We start from the raw sequence: 23477 nt of genomic DNA on the forward strand, positions 1-23477 counted from the left end.
GAAAAGGAAGACAGGATTTACAAAGCCGACCCCATCAGCCTTAAAGAAAAGACAAAAGGTGGCCTTCATGATTACAGCCTTCTCAATACCATGCTACGGCAAACAAATGTATACAGACCGACCATTAATCTTACTGCCTCTTTAATCCAAAGTGATTTACAGTGTTTACTCAAAGGACTGCTACTGTAGACTACGGACACTGGGCTCTGAACCCAGAATCAACCGCTACCCTATCCAACCAGGCCATCTTATGAAAGAATATGCTTTCCATCACTATTTGGCTTCTCTGAAAAAGATGAATTATCTATTTCCTGTCTTTTCAAGTCCTTCCCTGGCGCAGCCTCTCTGTCTGTCTGCCGCCAGACTCAGAAGAACACAAACGGCGGACAATGTGGATGGAGAGAGGGCTGGATGGGTTTCATGATCCATTTCCCTCCTCTGTGCTGTAATTCATTAAGCAGCAACGTCCCTGCTCGCTGTGACGCCAGGAAGGGCCGATAAGCTACCAAGCCTTGTGGTGCATCTGAACATAATGAAGGAGGTCATATTCCACAACTGATTAAATAAGTAGCGTTTCACCTCGGGGGGCCCTGTGCCCTGGCTGGCGTGATGGTGTTCTTGGCTCCTCGTAACCTAAACGCTGTGTCAGGGAACCTGCTGGTCAGCCACGGTTAATGTGCCCCTCGAGAATACAGGGACACACCGATTCACACACTCCTCATTTCTGAGTTAGGCCCGGGGTAGACACAGATAGCGGTAATGCAAAACTATCACAGCCAACGTGGACTGGACCAAAATAAGGCATCCACGACATTCACACTAAGGCATCAATTACAATTAGGGCATTTGGTAGACGCTTTTATCCAAAGCGACTTACATCGGTTATACACACAATGACACACCGACCATGCAAGGCGACAGCCAGCTCGTCAGGAGCAGTTAAGGTTAAGTGTCTTGCTCAGGGACACATCGACACTCAGCTAGGAGGAGCTGGGGATTGAACTAGCAACCTTTCGGTTACAAGACATCTGCTCTACCTCCTGAGCGCGAGCTATATAGCCGATCAAGCCCGCTATTCCATTTTAAGTGGACTTGCATGCATGTATGCAATTCCGTGGAACGCTATTCATAGCATTTATATGTGCAAGATACAGGATATTATTATTAAAGAAGGGCCTATACATTGATAACGTAAGGGCACTAATTGGCCTGCTGAGATAAGGTCCCGTCAGCATTTATGATTTGAAGAATATATCAGTTATAGGACGGGATTTTTAATTAACATTATTGAAATCGCCATAGATTAGCATTGACGACAGACGAGTGAAATGTGACTGACACATGACACATGCTATATAACTATAAGTAAAACAGAGCGGCACAAGAGTGTCAGACCTCCAAAACACACTTCTACAGATGTCTGGTCTAATGAACGCCCTTTGGGGATATATATTTTTTTTTTAAAAAGGATGTAAAACATTGAAACATCTATAAAACATTGGACCTCCAGAACAGCCTGGAGAGAAGTCAATCCTGTATTATAGCCAACCACTCCAACTAGCGATGGACTCAGTGTACATGTCCTCTACAACTGCTGCAGCGCAATCCTTTGCCAACTATTAGTCACACTTCCTCCTTCCTCAATGGGCAACAGAGGGGGGAAGCACCCTGATTAGACAGCTGCTGATGCATGAGGGGAGAAACACTGATCTACAGGGCCCTTGAAGACGGGGAGTCTGTATTATTTTTCATGTTTTTAAAACCAACCTATATTCACGTATCACATTGCAAGTAAACACTGGCTTGTAAGCCTTGTAGCTCAGACTCCTATCTAATCGATACATATAACAGATAGCCATAATTATAGGTCCATGAATGTAGTTCCCCACTATGGATGCAATAAAGGACTGTTTTGAGAAGCTACCTCCCCCTTGTCCTACAACGTCTAGTGTCCAGGGTGAAAAGATCGTGATGAGTTAAACAGATTTTTTTGCAGGCTAGTTCCATCAAAAATCAACCATGGTGCGATTATAATTGTGTTCTTTTTGCAAAACGATTGCAATACAGGCTAGTGCAGGCCACTGTAGTCTTTCGAGGGATTGGGGGGGTCGTTCAGTTGGTTGAAACCTGTACTCACTTCTAGCTGCTACTAAATTCGAATCACTGGACCTTTAATTGAAAAGACTGAACCCACGCTGTGTATCATGGGCAGGCAAGCGCTGTCGGCGGAAGCCTACATTAACCTCGGCAACCGCAAGCATGTGTTTATTTGTGTTTAATTACCAGAAGTGCCTTTTTCTGTCCCACCAAACCTCAACCAACACATTGGCATAGATGACAGGGTTTTTATTTCTGTCCCTCCATGCCAGGGTCTTCAACAGCTGAGCCCCCCCCCCGCCAGCCCAGCTTGGATGGAGTAGAGACACAGCACAGTAAAACAGGAAGCAGAAAATCACTTGCTTTGCATCAAAGCCTAGTGCAAATCTAACTTCCTATAACGTGTTCAAATCGGTCCAACTTAGTTGTCCAAGCGGTTGAATTTGAATCCTCAAAAATATGCTACAACTTTTACAAATGGGTTGGTTATCTCAAGTAAGTGTTGAGATGGTTTCGAAAGCCACTTTGAAACCGACAGATCTTTGTCTGCACATTACAAACAAAATATGTCAACATTGAGAAGAGTCTGACAAGAGTCACACTGAAGGTGTATCATTAGTTTCACCGGTATTGTCCATGTGCCTCTGTATTGCATCGGACATGTTTATGGGGCTAGCAAAGTATCTGGGAGAACGTGTGCAGTACAGCAAATTCAAGAACTACAAGGATGGGCTTGACCTTTAAACCGATTACACTTGATGTTTAGATAACATTGTGTTCACTTTATGCTTCTGAAACCTGTTTCAAGAACCACACCAACTGACTTTGAATAACTTACGACATCAGAGACATCTTCATGCAACTTGACATTCGCCATACATCTTTTTCTCTTCGAACAACAGGAGTCCAGTAGCTAGAGAAAATATGCAAACAAAAAAGGCCTCCAATTTCAATCGCCAGCCAAGGAACCAGCCACAGGTGAAAGACCACTCCCCCCTTCCTCCAAACAAACAAAGCAGCCCTCAATGAGCAGAAGGACTCAAATGACGGTTGGAAGGTTTAGCGATACATTTACATACAGGCTTCAACATCCTCATGCAACCATTAGCTCCACTAAAGGCTCTGAGACTACATTCCAGTGAATAACTGATGACCGACTCTGCCTCTTTGTACAGCTAAGAAAAACTGTGTGTCCAGCTCTTTTTCAAACAGACTGGAGCTTTTATTTGTCTTGCTTTTTGCTCTTAGCAGCAGCCAGGCACCAAGGAACACAAGTGCACAGGTCGAGGTGGAGCAATAAGAACCAAGGAAATGTCACAGGGAACCTCTGTGCAACCGGATTTGAAGATGCTGCCCTCTCTGTTTGATGCCGAGGTACCAAAGCACCAGAGACACTGCCTGATCGTTGATCAGGTGGTACCCCAGAACCAGAGATACCACCTGATCGTCAGGTGGTACTCCAGTACCAGAGATACCACCTGATCGTTGATCAGGTGGTACCCCAGTACCAGAGATACCCCAGTACCAGAGATACCACCTGATCGTTGATCAGGTGGTACCCCAGCACCAGAGATACTGCCTGTTCCTGGGTCAGGTGGGACCTCAGCAGCAGAGATAGGACCTGATCCTGGATCAGGTGGGACCTCAGCAGCAGAGATAGGACTTGATCCTGGGTCACATGATCCCAGGGCCGACACATAACCCCAGTGCTCAGACCTGGTCTACTGTATTGAATCATTTAGAAGACGGCGCCTTATCCAACGCTACAGTGGATCCCATGGTATAGAGACGCCAAGTCCCTCCCGATGGAACGTGATTCAGGATAAATATGTAGGGTGGACCACGGCCAGAGAATAATCCTTTGTCCTTGGTGTGTGAATTACACAGATGTTTGTTGATTTAAAAAAACTACTTTGCAAGTCAGGAAAGTCACAGCTTGTAGCAAAAAGTGTATAATTTGGGTTTGTGTGAAGGCACTCAGTGCACTTCGCAGGATAAACATCCCAAACATAACAAGTGGCTAACCTGAAGTGTTTCTCGAAAGCATCCTGCTACTCTTATCATCCAGCAAGCGAACGAATGATCAACATCAGTTGCTTGTCTGACTGCATCCCGTACGAAAATGCTAACACAGACATCGCGTCACGTTACCTTTAGCGGCTCTGGGGAGCTTGGCAGCTTATGGAGAGAGAATCCCTCACGTGAATTCGGGGTACTTACACTTTCTATTTACGTGTTTTCACAGTAATATGGTTCACATTATACTTTTGACAGTTATTCTCCAAACTGCTTGAAAACATCAAATCTGGAATTCATGCCACAAATCAAATGGATCAAAAGATTATCTATCCCTTGCATTTGACCACCGTACACATTCTTACCAAAAAAAGGCCCAATGGTTGTCTACAGGAAGGGGAGGGGCTTAGGCAATCTTTTAAGGAGCAGCAAGAGTCAGGCGTCCCTCCTAAGGAGGGAGACTGGGGATCAAACCCAGTATCTTTTAGCAGTGGAGTTGACCACCTTAAGCTACCACACTATCCTATCTCAGGTCACATCCTTGCACTTAGTAAATCATCCTCCCCCCCCCCCCCAACCATAACATCTGCGGTAGAGCCACATTAACTTCGCAGATCAGAAAGGGACGGAAATAGGGCTTTTAAAAAACCAAAGAAGACCATCCACTTGCGAGAAACATCAAAGCACGACAGGCAATACACCAAATGGCCTTTCTGCCACTGTTCCTCAGGAAGAGTAGTGCTGCCAGAGGGGACCTTTTCATATTTCTCCGTTTGCCCTCAGACGTGCACTCTTATCATTTGTGCCATGGTACGGCCGCCCTTTCTTCAGGAAACTAGAACAAGCTCTCTCCGTGATCTCATAAGATAAACAACGGAGGATGACATGACCTCGGGTCATGTGTATGGCGCTCCCCACATCGCCGCGTCTTCCTCCTCCTCCTCTTCCTCCCCTCGTCTATCTGAAGGAAAGAAATGTACGAAAGCAGAGAAATGTGTGGAATTCAACTGGTACTCTCCGGTGGACGGACCCGCGCCATGGAATGTCACATCGACTGAGGAGGAGGAGGGTCACGGTTGGGAGTCAGAACGAGACCACTGACCCCTCCCGTCATCCTCATCATCCTCATCATCTCGCACCCCCCCGATGCCCCCTGACCCCTCCCATCTCTGGTCCAGGCCTTTTCAGCCAACCAACACAGCCTACACCTCACAATAGATTCGTGGTACTGCCACGCACACGTCTACTACTAGCGGGGCGGCGGATTTGAACCGGAAACCCAACCTGGGGGACCCAGAGGCCGGCGGACTACATCAGACAGTCTTCTGCTCTACCTGTAAATACGGTGGCTTGGTCTGATGCCCGCTAGGTGACTATTAAAGTCGGTCCGACTTCGGCAGTACACACACCGTTAAACAACTGGTCTGAAGGATGGGTCTGGCCTCGCCGTGAGGTCAGGGGTCTGGGGCCATGCGGGGGTACACCCATGACGACTCAACCGTCTGATTGTCCACGCCTTCTCTGGAAACTGGCCAGATCTTTCACAGTACAGACAGCAGTGTGTGACCGTGGTGCTTTGGTCTGAGATATGTGAGCTGGGCGAACTTGAGTATTGCAAACGGAAATGAAAAGAGCTGTGGAAGGAATGTGGCGAGAGGAAATATGAGTCCCCTGAAATAAATACATTTGGAAATATTAAATAAAAGTCAAAAAGATAAAAGGCCCCTTAAATAAATAAAACTAGTCAGTTTGAAAAATGTCCCCTGTAAAATAAAAAAAAAATATTTATGCATTTCTTTATAGTTTATATCATAATAGCTTGACCGTCGGGGGGCAATAAAGGACCGTGTTGGAGCTGTAAAGAATGTAAAGGACCATACAATCTTTGGAGAACCCTGACACGTAAAATAATCTGGTGGTATTAAGCCTCCAAATGATGCTGTTTCTTATGCGCTATTAAGAGCACTTTATCTGTGGAAATTCCACCGATGACCAATAGCACTCAGGAACCAAATAAGCCGATAGTATCGTCCAATAGATATTTCAGTCGAGCACTGTGGAGCAAAAACTGTGGTGATTTAAATGTGAAGTTATTTTAAACGTTGTGACCAAACAGGCACAAAAATCGAATCAATGACTCAGGTCTGTCTCAAGGTTTCTCTTTGTAACAGAGGCGTATTACAAATCTGGCTGCTTTAACAAAAACTAAAACAGAAATGTCAGTTCATGGCTGGACTAGTGGACTACTGTGAAAAGGACTCACAATGCCAGTGGACGGGACAGCGGCACTGACATGCTCTCACTCTCTCCCCCTTTCCCTCCCTCCCTCTATCTAGCTCTCCTCCCCTATCACCCTCTCTACCCACCACCACCACCACCACCACCTCCATCTCTCTCCCCCTCTCTTGGAGATGGCTCTGAGCTCCGTGCACACACTCCAAGGAGATTACGTAACGCAGTGTACTGGGTCACCCAGTTGTTTTGATACGCAGGCGAGCGTGCTGGAGTCACTCCTGCTCCTGCGCTTCGTCTCAGGATGAACCACCCGTGTCATCACAAGTGAACGAGTGGAACCCAAAAAACAACAACACCACAAAGAATATTCAGTGTCGTCTGCGATAAATACACGCCTGGGGGGATTACGTTTCCGTGTTGTAGGTGCGCCTTATCTTGCGAGATAGGGACAACAATCCCTGAAGGAGGTAAGTGTATAGCCGGGGATTGTGTTGCGGCCTCGCAGACTCGGCCAACGAGCGCGTGCCTCACTAATCCTGCATGTTAAGCGAACTCCACAAAGAGCCTCGACGCTTCCAAGAGTGTCCTCGCCTAACCTTCTACACCCTGAGTCTCCTCCAGTCTCCTCCCAGTGGAGTGGAGAGACGAACAGAGAGGATACAGGCAGACTGGGAGCACAGACAGACAGACAGACAGACTGGGAGCAAAGACAGACCGACTGGGAGCACAGACAGACAGACAGACAGACAGACTGGGAGCACAGACAGACAGACTGGGAGGGCACAGACAGACAGACTGGGAGGGCACAGACAGACCGACTGGGAGCACAGACAGACAGACTGGGAGGGCACAGACAGACAGACTGGGAGCACAGACAGACAGACTGGGAGCACAGACAGACAGACTGGGAGGGCACAGACAGACAGACTGGGAGGGCACAGACAGACAGACTGGGAGCACAGACAGACAGACTGGGAGCACAGACAGACAGACTGGGAGCACAGACAGACAGACTGGGAGTACAGACAGACAGACTGGGAGGGCACAGACAGACAGACTGGGAGGGCACAGACAGACAGACTGGGAGCACAGACAGACAGACTGGGAGGGCACAGACAGACCGACTGGGATCACAGACAGACAGACTGGGAGGGCACAGACAGACAGACTGGGAGGGCACAGACAGACAGACTGGGAGCACAGACAGACAGACTGGGAGCACAGAGAGACAGACTGGGAGCACAGACAGACAGACTGGGAGCACAGACAGACAGACTGGGAGCACAGACAGACAGACTGGGAGGGCACAGACAGACAGACTGGGAGCACAGACAGACAGACTGGGAGCACAGACAGACAGACTGGGAGCACAGACAGACAGACTGGGAGGGCACAGACAGACAGACTGGGAGGGCACAGACAGACAGACTGGGAGGGCACAGACAGACAGGGAGGGCACAGACAGACAGACTGGGAGCACAGACAGACAGACTGGGAGCACAGACAGACAGACTGGGAGCACAGACAGACAGACTGGGAGCACAGACAGACTGGGAGCACAGACAGACAGACTGGGAGCACAGACAGACAGACTGGGAGCACAGACAGACCGACTGGGAGCACAGACAAACCGACTGGGAGCACAGACAGACTGGGAGCACAGACAGACAGACTGGGAGCACAGACAGACAGACTGGGAGCACGGGGATTGCCTTGAAGCCTTTAACTTCCCCAACGACTGCTAGCGATGAGATGGCATCAGAGCAGCGAGGGCTCTGGCAGTCCGCCGTTGTTCTCTGGGAGAGTCAAATTACTCCCATAGCAAAACAGACCGGACAGGTCCTCGTGTGGAAACAGAGCACGACTTGTGCTTGAAGAAGCTCACAATCTGAGCCTTTACTAACAACCTGTTCATTAAATATGGAGGCATGTGCATGCACGTTGTGAACTCACAAACTCAATGTAAGGTAGAGATAAACAGAGAATATACCTATGGATATCAATAGCAATGCTTATTTTCCATGTCAATCAATCTCGTTAGAGAGAGAGAGAGAGAGACTAAGATGTAAGTAGGAAGTAACTTTTTGTTTGTAATACACCTGCCATGAAGTGACAGCTATCAAATGTCACCACCGTACGATATTTAGAGTTTAAACCTTCATAGAGGCCCAGGTAGAGACTGGGAAACAGTAGACACACACATGACTAGGCAATATGTCCTCAATACACTAGCCCAACCAGAGACCCCTGTCACTCCCAACCAGAGACACCTATCCCCCCAGGAAGAGACACCGGGCCATCGCCTCATAAGTATACCAATAAGTATTTTAAGAAGCATCGCTCAACGGAATATTTAAATAAATCCACTAGCCCGATGACACGCATTGTTTTCCGGCCTAACTTTATCTCTTCCCGGCCTGTCCACCGGGGAGAGTCTCCGGCTCACCACCCACCCGTTTTGCACCATTTCCGTGTTTTCAGGGGGATGGTTTCCACACAGACCGGACCCGAACCCTGCTCGTCCTTGTGGATCGTCATGGACAGTTCAAACTAACAAAATCCTGGGTTTTTGCTAGGGTTTTGAACCGGGCTAGATGCCCCGTATCACCGGGCATAGCACCGTGCCGCTGCGACATTGTAGCCGAGGAGCGGAGCAGCAGTCCGGGCATGACGTGTCCAAACCAGCGAGGCCAGAACCGGAACAATACCAGCCATAGAAACATGATATATATCATATATATGATGTAACTCACCCAATGCCACCTCGCAGGCTTTCCGGAGCTGGGAGTGGTGAGCCTTTTTGACCTCCTTGTCGGCTAGGATCTTCTCCAGAGCCCGGGTGAGGAACATGTTCGTCTTTTTGCCCTCATACATGTCGCACCGAGACCGGGGCGGAACCGTGAGGCTGTCCCGGGGTCTGGACCGGGGTCTGCACCGAGCTACGAGACCGGCACGCCTGGATCAATGCCCCTAACACACACACATAGATACACACGTAAGGTGGGGTAAATCCCTTCGATGGCCGTTAACAACCTGCCTGCGCCATGTTGGACAGAGGAAACGACGTCACGTACGGTGAGGAGGAGGACGGCTGCAGAGAGAGGGAGGAGAGAGAGAGCGAGAGAGAGAGAGAGAGAGAGAGAGAGAGAGAGAGAGAGAGAGAGAGAGAGAGAGAGAGAGAGAGAGAGAGAGAGAACAATATGTTTATCTATTTTGTATTTTACGTTTTATACTTTGACCTCTTTATTGTTTACCTGCTTTGGCAATGTAAATGTTTATTTCTCATGCCAATAAAGCTTTTTTGAATTGAATTATAAATTGAGAGAGAAAGAGAGAGAGGGATATATGTGTGTGTGAGAGAGAGAGAGAGAGAGAGAGAGAGAGAGAGAGAGAGAGAGAGAGAGAGAGAGAGAGAGAGAGAGAGAGAGAGAGAGAGAGAGAGAGAGAGAGAGAGAGAGAGAGAGAGAGAGAGAGAGAGAGAGATGTCACCCCGACTAGCCACTCATACCATGACAATTTAAGAAGTTTTCCTAGATAATATAAAATAATGTATTCTGCAATCAGTGAACAATACAAACTGTTTCGAAGACTGTATGTTAATGTGTTATTACTGGATAACGCACACACACACACACACACACACACACACACACACGCACACCGTCCATACATAACAAAAACACACTAATGTCGCAGTAGAAAGTGCGTAAGTCTTCTAAGGGGACCTGGAGGGGCTTTAAGGTCATTAACAGCTCATGTAAAAAGAAACAGCGTTCATGCTACAGGTGGATTTCCATCACTATTCATAATGTGACCAAATGTGGTCTTCATGGCCATAAAAGGTGGGTAATAGGGTAGGATTCATTAAAGGTCCCACAGCCAAAGTGAGATTTATGCTACCGTATAGGAAATCTACTCAAATGTTGTGGATATTTGGCTATTGGCTGTGACAGCAGGGCCTGTATAGTGTAATAGTTATAGTATAACTATCATAGTAGTTACATGATAGTTACATATTTATTTATGACGTAGACTTTATATATAACAGATTTTGGAGAAAAGACTTCAGATAGTCAGCTAGTAAGTGATGTGCTGTTTACATACAAGGGGTAGGATTTTCCCTCCACCTTGGTATCCCTGTGAAAGATGCTGATCCCTGACCTGCTACTGACGTGATTTCACTGTAAGTCCCTTTTAATAAAAGGGTGTAAATCCCTTAATAGTAGCGTGTCGGGATGAGGGGAGGCGCCCTCTGCTGGACCGGGGTGGAATGGGCCCCGTGATGGAGGAACGATGCCCAGGTTGCCACTGGTTGCAAATCTACCGGGAATACGAGAACATAGTCACAGGAAACAAACAACTACCAGTGTCAGGATACATATCTACCAAATGAATGCTTAGAATCCAACTAAACACTTTAATTAATAATTAATAATATTATAACTAATCGTAAGAACACTTTACAGAAAGGGTACATCAAGTAACATTTGTTTATGCAGTAATAAACACTAACTGAAGTTAATTAACAATAAAATAATGGTTAATTACAATTAATTTAAGATTTGGTGATCCTTTACTAATTGTGTTCATGTTCACTGATGGTGTTGTGATGTTGCTCATGTTGACTTATGGTGTCCATGTTAACTAGGTGATAGGGTTCATGTTTACTTATTGTGTTCATGTTAACTAATGGTGTCCATGTTAACTAGGTGATAGGGTTCATGTTAACTAATGGTGTTCATGTTCACTAGGTGATGGTGTTCATGTTCACTAGTTGATGGTGTTCATGTTAACTAATGGTGTCCATGTTAACTAGGCGATAGGGTTCATGTTTACTAATGGTGTTAATGTAAACTAGGGGTTCATGTTTACTACGGTATTTATTCATTCATTACACGCCTAACCCCGGCCAATCACAACCGTTTATCTTATAATCGGTCAGGTTTAATACGATGACTGTATGACGGAGATCTCCACTAGAGAGTTTTACTGCTCAGATCAACTGAACTATCATACAAAGACTTATCCCTAACCCCTATACTGATGGTATATAATAAACTTTACTTATTACCACATGAACTAATGTTAAACAGTAAACGAATGTACCCTGTTGTGAACAGAGCAATCATTGAACAGAGCCTTTGAGTTGTACTCTTCATGACGAAAGTATGTCTTCATGAAGATGGTGGTCCAAGTCCAGCTGAAATTATCCCACATCCAAAATGGAGGAAACAGGTGTGACGTAGATGCTGAGCCGGTTCATCGCCTGTGTCTTCACCGGGTCGTCAGACTGAAAGGAGTTCAGAGAGCCAAACAATTAAGTCAGGTGTTTTTTTTAATTAATTTAAGCTTGAAGAGTAGGCCTCATGTTCGAACTCTTCAAGATGTGTCTGGCAGGTGAACCGATTAAAGTGCATTCACAATGCTGTAGTTTCTAGTATACAGGCTAATCCTCAGACATATCCTCAAACACAAGGGAGTGCTGTGTGTGTGTGTGTGTGTGTGTGTGTGTGTGTGTGTGTGTGTGTGTGTGTGTGTGTGTGTGTGTGTGTGTGTGTGTGTGTGTGTGTGTGTGTGTGTGTGTGTGTGTGTGTGTGCATGAGTGTGTGTGTGTGTGGCTTTATTGGCTCTTAGCTAATACTCCTAATACGTGCTCAGTAAGCAGACTAGAGCCAAGGTTAATGTGCCTTTGAATCGGCTTCGAACAGAGACCTTACCCTGACATCTAGTGGCCAGTGTCGGACACTACAACAATGTTCTCAGTTCGTAAAAGCACATGAAGATGATAACTGATAATAAATGACTACTAAATTACCTTGAATCGCTCATAAAACATGACCCCTAGACCTCTGCAATCTGAGAGACTCAAAGACGACCATGTCCTCTTAACTAACCAGACGACGGATTTATGTTCTCTAGCTTTTCATTTTTTGTTCAGCAACACACGCTATGTTTCCCAGTCTGCTTATCTCTCAAATTCTCTCACACAACATGACCCACTTGAGAACCTGGGTTAGTCTTTAGAGACAGCTTTGGTTTCTGTATGAACACAGTTCAAATGAGGTCAAAAATTATACGATAATCTAGTAATTCTGGTAGGAAGTGAAAGTTTCAGATTTAATCAATGAACAAAATATTTTTTACTTTTTACTCTTGAAATTAGGTTTGCCAGAGAGACGGTTTATTCGGTCCAGCTTACCTCCCTGAACGACGACCCCGGCCCCGTCAGTAACACGACGGTCTGAATCACAACACTGCCCTTCTTCTCTCAGCTGTAGCCTACCTGTTGTTGGTCTGCTGAAAGGACCAGGACACAACAACCTTTGACCTGGAATGATTAAACCTCCTGGCTGCCACTCATTTGATTGCCTTTGGTAATTTACAATAAATAAAATAAAGTTATTGATACGTTTGTTATTAATTTCTTTCTGTAATAGCAATTAGGGGTGTGTTATATTGAATTCAAAACATATATCAGAGATCTGAGGTTTGGTTGAGTGGATAGATGAAGTTTAATTGTAAAGAAACTTAATTTGGGTGCAAACAATAAGGGAAACTTTCCTGTAATCTGATTCGAATAGTGGGATTTATTATAAAATATTATAATAAAATCCGTAAGTCTTGTTAATAATAGGTTAAGTCTAATATTAGAATTCTGGACAATTTATGGGCTTAATATATGTAAATGTGTCATTCCGATTTAATGGATTGATCAAGGCAAGGCAAGGCAACTTTATTTATATATTACTTTTCATACACAAGGCAGACTCAAAGTGCTTCACATATTAACATTGTCATGCAATAAAATAAAATAATAGATAAGTAAAAGAAAACATATGCAAAGGAATGGGTAAAATAGAAAGTTAAAAAGGCATTTTAGTATTAAAATATAAAATAAAGGCAAAGTGCAATGTATTTAAGATTTAGCAGAAAGCTAAAGCAAACATAAAAGTCTTCAGTCTTGTTTTAAAGGTGCTCAGAGTTGGGGCAAGTCTTAAATCCTCTGGGAGTTTATTCCAGCTATTTGTTGCATAGTAACTATCCTGCTATATGATCAGGTATAAATGATAACTTAAACACAACAACATTGAAAGAATGTTTCATCAGAGGAATATAACACGCAAACAGTTGGGAGGTTGAGAAATTAAGGGCAAAATAGGATTTTATTTTAATTAATTATTTTATTTTATGTGGACATGACATAATGTGCACATAACACATCAATAGTTTAAAGATAACAAACTGCACAGCAGCAGATGCAGTGTTTGTGACTAATCAAAAGAAAAATGGAAAACAGTAATTTACATATAGCTGACTACAGCTATATTTAAATATAGCATACACAGTACATAGTTTTTCAAAAAGTACTTGAAAATGGTTGATTACAACGTTATAATACAAATAAATTAACAATATTAATAAATAATAGTGCAGCGTTATTAACGGCGTTGACGCAAACCAATTTGAACGGTGGTAATTATTTTTATCGCAAGATTAACGCTCTTTTGGCTTGGCAAACGTTGTCGTTTTTTCACCTGCTGTCTAGCAACAACTAGTCACGTTAGAAGAAATACAACATATCACTCCCTCCAGGAAATAAGCAACAATTTTGCCGTGTTCCAATACCCGTACTATCCGTACTTACTAGCCAAATTTTGAGTACGTAGTACGTTCCAATTCAGATCTGGCCGGGATGTCGTACTCAAAACGGGCTAATCGTTAAGTGTGGTTCGAAGGGCACTTTCCGTACTCGACGGCAGCCATCTTAGCTACGTAGCGGAAGAGGCGGAGCCAGGATGAGCCAAAGTCGGCGGGGGGGGGGAGTTTATAGTGACCCTACGGGCTTCGGTGGGGTCTGGGCACGGCGCCTTCTCAACGAGCAGGTGTGCGCCTGCAGTCTCGCCCCCCATGTGATTTGGCGCCCCCCACAAATATGGCGCTCCGGCCGGCTGCCCGGTTCGCCCGTGCCTAAAACCGCCACTGATGCGATTCACCGTTACCGGAAATTAGGCTGAATCGCTAACGACTCCTCCACGTTCAGTCGAGTTTCCGGTGATTAGATTCACCGGAAACTCGACTGAACTGGGAGGAGTAGTTCATGAATCGTTTGTTCGTTCAGCCTGGTTTCCGGTAGCGGTAAATCGCATCATGGAATGGACCCCATTGCACGGTTCTCAGCTGAGTCAGTCAGACTCAGTGGAGTTAGTGCTACCGGAAACTCGACTGAACGAACGAACGAACAAACGATTCGCGAACGACTCCTCGTGGCGAACTGAATCACGCGAACTGGGTCACGGAAACTAATCATAAAATCCACCACTAGTCTCTACATCTGAATCACGCGCTTTTTCCAGTCAGGTGGGCGTGGCCTATGTGAAGTGGGCGTGGCCGGTGACGTAATGGCTCCGCCATCCTCACCTGTCTAAAGGTGCTGCCATCTGTGGCTGGAGTAGTTATTGCAGCTTAAGTGTTCGATCCTGCTTCCTAGTGGCTATGTGAGGGTAATGCAGCTTGTGTGTTAGATCCTGCTTCCTAATGGCTATGTGGGGGCAGCTTATGTGCTTAAAATACGTAACAAAGTATACTCATGGAAGTACGGCTATTGGAACACGGCACGTGGTTCTCGTTACTGGTGGATTTATTGCTGCTCCTTGCCATCTCTCTGTCCACAATCATCCATTGCAATATCCACCGTCGAACTACACATGTGATAATGTAAAATAGACACGGTTAGGCTACATACGGTAAAAGGTTAACATAAATATATATATTTTATATTCACATATAAAAAAAATGTTATCTTGCTGTATACCACGGCTCTACAGTGCGCCCATTTCACTCGCATTTGCGTGTGAATATTTCGTCGTGCGAACGAGAAAAACAAAACAGGAGCACGCGTGCGAGTGACTTCTCCACAGCGCACTATGCTGTGCGTTCACACCAAACGCGAAGGGGCGAAACGATTCCATACAAAGCAACGATACCATTCGCAGCGCAACACTTTTGCCCGGCACGGGCGAGCGCGTTCACGTGGATTTCAGGTGGATTTGCAGCACGCCACTTTTGCTCGAGTTGAAATATTTAAACTTTGCCGCGACATTCGCTTGATGACAGCCAATCAGCGTTCAACAGCGTGGCCACTGAGCGACGTGCGTAACGTAACAGCCAATCGGTTTTCAACCGGCCAACCGTCCCCTGTGCCCCCCTCAAATGAGCATAGTTTGGGGTATTGACAAAAAAAAATTTCCCCTCGTCACCCTCTTGTTTAGCTTTTTTAACTTTCTTATCTAACGCGGGCCGCATGTTTCTTGTTTAACAAGCGCCTGACAGTCTCTCCGTCCTGTCTCCCCACACTGTCTTCTATGTTTCTTGGACGGAATGTAACTGGTCTTTTTCGTTGCTCTGTAACATGTGCAATGACATTAAAGTTTATTGATTGGGGAGTGTTTCGACTGTTATTTTTTGTGTTGAGGGCCAGGTTGTTTCTGCTGCACCATGCTGCCCGCAGTTGGACTTCTTGCCAATATGCAGTCTCATCATTCCCGGTGATGAGGCCGAGCACTTTTGTGTCGTCTGCCAATTGTATTACATGGATGTTGTTAGCCCTGCAGGCTGTGTGTCGCTGGAGGGAGACGTAGTACTGGATCTGGTGCTGGATGTTGATTGACCTGCGGGCTGTATTCAAACATACAGTTCAACAATATTGTTACACCACTGCATTAAGTCCTTTTGCCATTCTACTGCATAAGGTAGCACTGGGCAAATAAACTTGATGTAATTTGCCTAACTTTATAACTTTATATAGTTTGCCTAAAGACAAACATTGAATTAGTAACAAGGTGTAACTGAAAGATTAAACAATAATAATAATAATAAAATAATGACAACAAAGCAGTGTAGTGTATTAGCAATTACAAAGAGAACACAAATTATTGGCTGAACGTACAAGCTCATGAGGGAGGAGGGGAGGTGAAGATGTCCTTTCTCCAGCATCTGCCATCGCTGGATGATCTAAGACAGTTATAGAGAAGACAAAGTTAGACTATTACAAGCAAAAACATGTAACTAAATATATCTTATCGAGTAGATAAAACAGTTTCATATTGGACTAAATTGAACCAGCTCTCATCCTTGCTCAGAAACAGCTTTTTCGGGGAAAAATGTATTTTGATTGTTTACAGTCTGCTAATAATTTGCTGGCCGGATCCAAATGATCGATGGGCCGGATGTGGCCCGTGGGCCAGCAGTTCAACAGGCCTGCCCTACTTCAATTCTTCTTAATGACTAAATAAATAGATAAACATATGACGAGTCAAACCCTGCTTTGTCTGAGGGTTCGAAGTACCGTATTGATGGCTTTCGTTGCGTTGTTTGACTGTTTTTCTCCTAAGTGTAAAAAAGAGATACATTAGTAATGGCTTCATCTCAATCATTTTTGTTAAACCACTCAGTCTCACATCACGGAAAAATTACCCAGAATTAACCTCGCCAACTTTCTGGACAAAATCACGGTTAATAAAATATGAACATTAATATTTACCAGATGATGATAACTGAAAGGATAGCTGCAAGGAAGACTCCTAATGTGATCCAATGTGTTCTATTGGATCCCTCTGAAATAGAGAAAGAGAAGTTCATTATTTCTTCTAAAATAATAATAATAATATATAATAATAATAAAAAAACATTTTTTTAGAATTATTTCCATTATTAATAGTATAATAATGAAAAAATATTAACAAGAGGTGCAATTTACATTCAAGTAGTTCCATGTTAATAATAACCCAGTAAACAATGTTTTTGACACATTTTCCAAAGTGACTTTAGTTATCGGCCTAGTAGATTGTAAAAACAAAAAAGACAATGTACATTGACAAAGTATGGTAAGCCCGATAACGCTTTCACATCACAGATGTTTAAGCATCACAGTGATTTATTTTGTATTGGCACCAAGAGCCTACCTGCAATAGGCTCCTGTAGTATCTTCAGTTCAATGTGGGTTACGTCTTCTTCGTCTGCGTACCTGAGAGTACACCTGTACGTCCCTTCACTCTGGGCTGATGAGGTCACATACAGCAGGAGGCTGCCAGATTCAGACAGGTCTCTTACATGCTGCTGCCATTCTGTTTCCACCACCTTCTCTTGTCCTGCTTGTCTTCTGAGGATGGTCTGGTTGTGGTTGAAGGTCCAGGTGATGTCATCGAGCCCCGAGGCGTCACAAGGGAGTAACACCTCACTCCTGGAAGCACTTTGCAATGGGGCTGATTTAGATGGGCATACGAGTGGACAAACAGACAGAAATTATATTGCTATGAAATCTGCAGAGAAATTGGACCATGACACAATTTTCCCTAATTTGACCAATAGAGAATGCAAATCCCTGACCAATAATGTCAATGGTCGGACAATTAAGCCATGGATTAGATGTTTCAGACCGCAATATATTTTTACAGCACACATTTGAAGCAGGACTCTCTTATGTCAGCCATTAGCAAGCGTGACAGGCCCCTTTAAGTTGCCGCCATTGAAAATAGACATTTTATTTCTGACAGTTCTCTGGATTTAAAGATTTACGGTGTAATCTCATCGTGGCTTTCCTTGCACTGTGTTCATTGTGGACTGAGCAGCTGTAGGTTGATACTGTGTCATTGTAAACAGTCCTTAAGGAGCCACTGATGTCATAGAGTCCCTGGTCGTCTTCATGGACCTCGGTTGTGTTCTGGAGGACAGTAGCCGGGTGATTACTGACGGACCAGGTGAGCTGTGGTCTTGGGTAGATTCCTCTAGACTGACAGGTGACAGTGTTGTTCCCTAGCACAATGTCCACTTTAGTAACAGGAGCTGCAACAACATGGTACCGAATTAAAACAAGAATCTAAAAGAGCTAACGTCTGCTCAATACAACCTTTATATTTATTCATACGATGACATCCTATACAAATAGAACTTGAGCTCACCTGTCACTGTCAGCGTGACAAAGGTCTCCTGGTTGTAATGAGTGGTGCTGGCGTAACACTGGTACCTGCCCTGGTCCTGGAGGTTCACCCTGGCCAGAACAAGGGATCCGTTGCCCCCTGAAATCTGGTCATAGAACAGGGAGGTCCTTCCCTTGTAGAGAGGGTCCTGGTGTCCCAGTTGATCCTCGTCATCGTAGTAGGAGTGGACCTGAAGCGTCCCCCCACTTATCTTGATCCAGTGGATGATCTTATCACTGTTTGTCTGGAAGCGGCAAGGCAGCACACAGATCCCCCCAAACACACAGCCCACCGGGGTGTCTGGAGATCAGAGAATAAGGTGGCGGAAGCATACTCGTCATTAACTTTATAAGCAGGTCCATAAGTAATACTATTATGGTGATAGCTGTTCATCATTTACTACTTGTTTATAAATTATCTTGAACCGCTCATAAAATATGAACTTTACATCTCTACAAACTTTGACATTGAGAGACGACTGTGTTCTCTTAATTAATCCAGATGACAGACTAATGTTCTCCGATACCCTTTTAAAGTTTATCTATTTTCAACGTAGTGACTTTATCTTTCCCGGTCTGCTTTTCTGTCTCGCCTTTTCTCACACAACCTGACCCCACTGATAACCTGGGTTAATCATTAGAGACAGATTTTGTTTTTGTTGGAGCAAAGTAGGCCTACAAAATGAATTCCAAAATTATACAAGAATCTAGTCGTTCTAGTCCGAAAGGAAAGTTTCAGATTTAATTAATGTGTAGGCTATATAGCGAGTCGACCACAGGAAACAAATTAAAAGTGGCTGAGAGCCTGAGGTGTACATTTTATTAATAGAAAAGTATTGTGGCGACTCCTCCAGGGTCGCGCAGGGGATCCTGGGAGTGGCTGTTTTCAGTTGATAAAAGGTTTTTTTGTCGTCCTTGTTTGTTACTAGGTAAAGTGGGGTTAATGGGTTCGGGGTGTTATTTGGTTTGGTGTGTAGTTGTGTGTCGTTCAATGTTAACATGTGTGTTTATCGTTGCCACCACCGTCACTGACCATGACATGGTCAGTGTTCGTTGGGTGTAGGCTACTGTTGTTACCTTATGTGTTGTTGGTGTGGAATAAAAGCAGCCTGCAGTCGTGCGGTGTTTGGGACGCAGAGCTACAGTTGAGTTACGCCTAGTCTCGCAAAGCCAGACCAAACTACAGCAAGTAGAATCACGATGATTTCAACCCACCATACACTTTGGCCCTTGAGGAGCTCACGGGACCTATAAAAACGAACGACGTTTTAACATTTATATGTCGTTCTAGTAGAACACTACTAAAGAAATACCGTAGGAGCTATTGTGAAGTGGAACGGATCGGTTCATTGGTTAAATCCATGTCAAACGCTCATGCCGCTGTCAGAGTGAAACGATGCGCCAAATCCACACCAACCGGCGATAGTCGTGACCGCAAACGCATCGTCCCCGGGGAGAATCCTGCCAGACGGAGTCTCCAAGGTAATGTCAAAACAGGCTATGTTGTGGTCCTACCATTGTAATGAAATCTGATAGTCAGTAATCAGTAATTACATTATATTAAAATTAAACAAGATTGGATGTCTAGTTCCACAAACAATTTCGAAAACTTGTCTGTAGGCCTATAGCCATTTACCACCAACTGATATTCATGTGTCTCTTTGGAAAACAATGTTATACTGTCCAGAGATGTGTCCACGGAAAGAGCCAAACATGCCAACTTTACAGCGCCGTCAAAGTCCTCTTCAAAACTCGCCATACTGCCTAGTTTTCGAGTTTGAGGGGGAGCACAATACGGTAACGCCAGCAACCGGAAGGGGAGGAGTCGCGGCCAAATCGGCCGCTAAGCAATAGACGCTGTCCACTTCCGTTCAGCCAGACTAAGTTAAGCCTGACTCCGTGTAGGACAACACAGTAAACACGCGTAGACCTCGTTCTTTCCGTCATAGAGTAGTGGTTAAGTGACTGAATATGTCTAGAGATATTTACTGATCAAAACAAGGGAGCTTTAGCCACTATAATTAGGTTTGACAGAGAGACGGTTAACATTCGATCCAGCTTACCACCCTTAACGAAGACCAGCGTCGTCAGTAACAAGACCGTCTGAACAACAACACCGCCCAGCGCTGTCAGTGTCTCTGACGTCATCTCTCAGCCTTGTGATTCAGGGAGTTCCCCAAAACAGGCAGCAAGTTGGCATTTTGCCGCCTAAGCCCAGTTGTACTGTAATGAGGAACTATGCAGCAGCTGAAGTACGAGTCTTTCCCAAAAATCTCCAGCAAACAAAGCAATCCGTAGTGTTGTTATGGTTTGCGTCGAGGCATCGGGGCGTGTGTGTCGAGTACCTCGGCTCTTCCCCCCAGCGAAGCTCTGTATCGAGTTGATTCGTATCGGCGTAATGACGTAGCGTGTGACGTTCGAGGCTTCATCTCGGGCTGTTCCGCGATATATGGGTTCACAATTGGCACATTTTTACAAAAAGAAGACACTACCCAGTTCCAAGATCACTTTAATGGCTATGTAATTAATCACCCTCATTCTCAGTCATCATGCAGTTCTATTATTGCAATTATTAGCAGGCTACTGTAGTTGATAAGACATTCTATTTTTCCAGGGATGACTTAAAATCTTTGTCAAATGATTTTTTTTTCTACCATGAGCTCGGAAGATATATAGGCCTATAACGGCACCCTCACACGTATCAGTGAAATTACTTTTAATTCTCAAATGTTTTGATGTTGTACGAAGCAAACATCACATCATCACAGGAAACTCTTTCATCATAATTTCATTCACCACTAGGTGTCCCTAAAGTACTAATTTGAAGCCTTTGACGTTTCATGAGGCATCATCTCGGCTTCACTAGCAATACGTAGCTGACCTCTTCGTTGATTACAGGGGTGTGTATTACTGCACTTCGTAAAATCTATACTTGAATTATTTCAAAATAATTAAATGAAAGAAAATAATAATTATATAATTTTCATTATATCAGTAATAAGAAAAATAAACAAGGCTTTAAGACTCTCCCTTGTCAACCCCTTTTCTTCAAGTATATCATGAATTGGGTTCTCTCCTTCCATATTGCTCTACATCATTATATTTCTCACATGCAAAAAGTACATGTTCTACATCTTCTTTGTCTTGGCATTCTATGCATAATCCGTTACCCTTGCCTACTATGAAAGGTTGCATGAAAAACTATGTCCTGATCCAAGTCTGGTGTAAACCAGTTCTTCCCTTCTGCTTAAGCTTATTGAATTAAACCTTTTCCCTGTCACATTCATCTGTACTTTATAGTGTCTAGCATTAAGTTACTCTTCCCATTCCCTTTGCCAGTTTTGTATGAATACAGATTTAATTATGGATTTGGCTTCACCCTTCCCCATTGGAAAATTAATTCCTATATATTTTTGATTACAGTCCACCGATTGTGGACTGTGCTTCAGGAAATGATCAACAAATCAGAAATAGCCTAGCCCTATTATTAACAAATTAATAAATAAAGTGAATAGGCCTATATCAGAACACATACCGAAGACATTTATCATGTTATATGATTTACAAATATACATTTTGACAATGACACAAGCTCAGAACGCACAATATAGTAGTGTAAGCCCTTGATCTGTGACTAATTGTTAGTTTTATTACCTTCATTATGGCCCTCGCGGATGTTCCTGCTTCCCATTAATTAATTAGATCCATTCATTCAATTTAATTAGGTGAAGATAATCTGTGGCCAACATTATTTAAGGCCATTCACTGCTGACAGGACAGCCTACAATAACTATGACGCGTAAACCATTTTCTTCCGCACAAGAAATGTGCACATTAGTGGACGGGGTTGAGAAGAAGATGCTTACCCTTTCCTCTACTCTCCGGAGATCGATTTCTAATGCCGAAAATCGAGGGGTTGGGAGGATGTCGGCGAGCGGGTGGACGCAGTCGGTATTGGGGCTGTGAGAACCATCAACGATGTCCCAAACTAGTGGCGCGACTACTCCAGTCAAACCAAATGTAAGGCATCAAAACTCTGAAGAGAGTGAGAGAAGACCGGTGTTCCACCGAATTCTGTTACCCACAGAAAAGTGTGACCACAGGGGGCGCTGTTGCATATTTTTTGCAATATGCACGAGTTTGAAGCGTAGACAGGCATGACAAAAACATAAATAAAACACAAGATCTCCCCCCCAACCAATTACCTTTTAATTAAAGGTGCTTAATAAATACATTTATTTTGATTTGATTAGCATTTTACAGACCCATACAATGATAGGGCGTTTAGTAGGGTCCTTCACCGTTGCTTCTTTACCCATAAAAAACTTCAGTCAGTGTTAAATTATGCTGATTTACCTTTGAGCATTTCCTATTGTAGGCTACTGTGTAAAACGGTGTTTAGAATAATGTTAGTATCAAGAAAAGAAATACCCACCGGTGGGGGGGAGATCTTATGTTTTATCTATGTTTTTGTTATAATGCAAACGTGCATGTTGCAGAAAATGTGCAACAGCGTCCCCTGGGGTCACACTTTTCGGTGGGTCGCAGAATTCGGTGTAACACCGGCTCTGGCGAGGTCAGTCTTCCAGACCACGCCCCCTTGGAGGACCGTGTAATTGGGGTGCTGGGCTCCGAGGCACTGGAGGGAGTTCCAGAGAGGTTTGAGGTGCTCCGAATGCACACCCAGCAACGAGACAATCCACCGTCGACGTCAATTGCGGAGACAGCCCCCGGCACATCACAGGCCCAGTCCTCACCAGGAAGCCCCTCTCAACACACTTCCCAGGACCAACCCTCACCGGACGATCGCCTTATCCGTAAGCTCCCTTCACAGCACCAATCCACCACCGCACAAATACCCTCCGTACGACTTGGGCCCGCTCCGCCACACACCGTCTCGGGTGTCCCCGGAATCCCCTCTGTCTGGTGGAAGCAGCATCACCGAACACGCGTCACCGCATCGTGGCCGTGGGCCCCCCCCGTCTCGTCGGCTCGACCAGTGCCAGTGTAGTGCGGAGCTCCTCAGATCGGAGCGAAAGAAGATGGCAACTCTGAGGGGCAACAGGGAGGAACCGGCATGCCTGAGGGAGCAGCAGGAGCGTCACCATCAGGAGGTTATGGCGTATCGGAGGGAGAAGCTGGCCTCGCGTCACCA

The 23477-nt window shown here is 44.7% G+C and overlaps 1 protein-coding gene and 1 long non-coding RNA gene across 2 annotated transcripts in view; both read right to left on the reverse strand.

Annotated features, from left to right (window-relative positions):
- The window catches only part of arfgef1 (ADP-ribosylation factor guanine nucleotide-exchange factor 1 (brefeldin A-inhibited)), a gene marked incomplete at its 3' end in the record, with an annotated part of 60475 nt that extends 50757 nt beyond the window's left edge, over positions 1-9718 (reverse strand). Inside the window, 1 exon segment of the mRNA XM_030349762.1 lies at positions 9102-9718. Coding sequence (XP_030205622.1) covers positions 9102-9222 — 121 coding nt within the window.
- A 47-nt stretch (positions 9719-9765) lies between these two features.
- LOC115537755 (uncharacterized) lies at positions 9766-12684 on the reverse strand. Its single transcript, XR_003974857.1, has 3 exons — positions 12548-12684; positions 11455-11638; positions 9766-10668 (listed from the first exon to the last, which is right to left on the reverse strand). It is a non-coding gene; the product is annotated as an uncharacterized LOC115537755 (long non-coding RNA).
- Between the last annotated feature and the right edge of the window lie 10793 nt (positions 12685-23477).

Source organism: Gadus morhua, chromosome 23 (assembly GCF_902167405.1).
Source record: "Gadus morhua chromosome 23, gadMor3.0, whole genome shotgun sequence".
Classification (NCBI taxonomy): Eukaryota; Metazoa; Chordata; class Actinopteri; order Gadiformes; family Gadidae; genus Gadus; species Gadus morhua.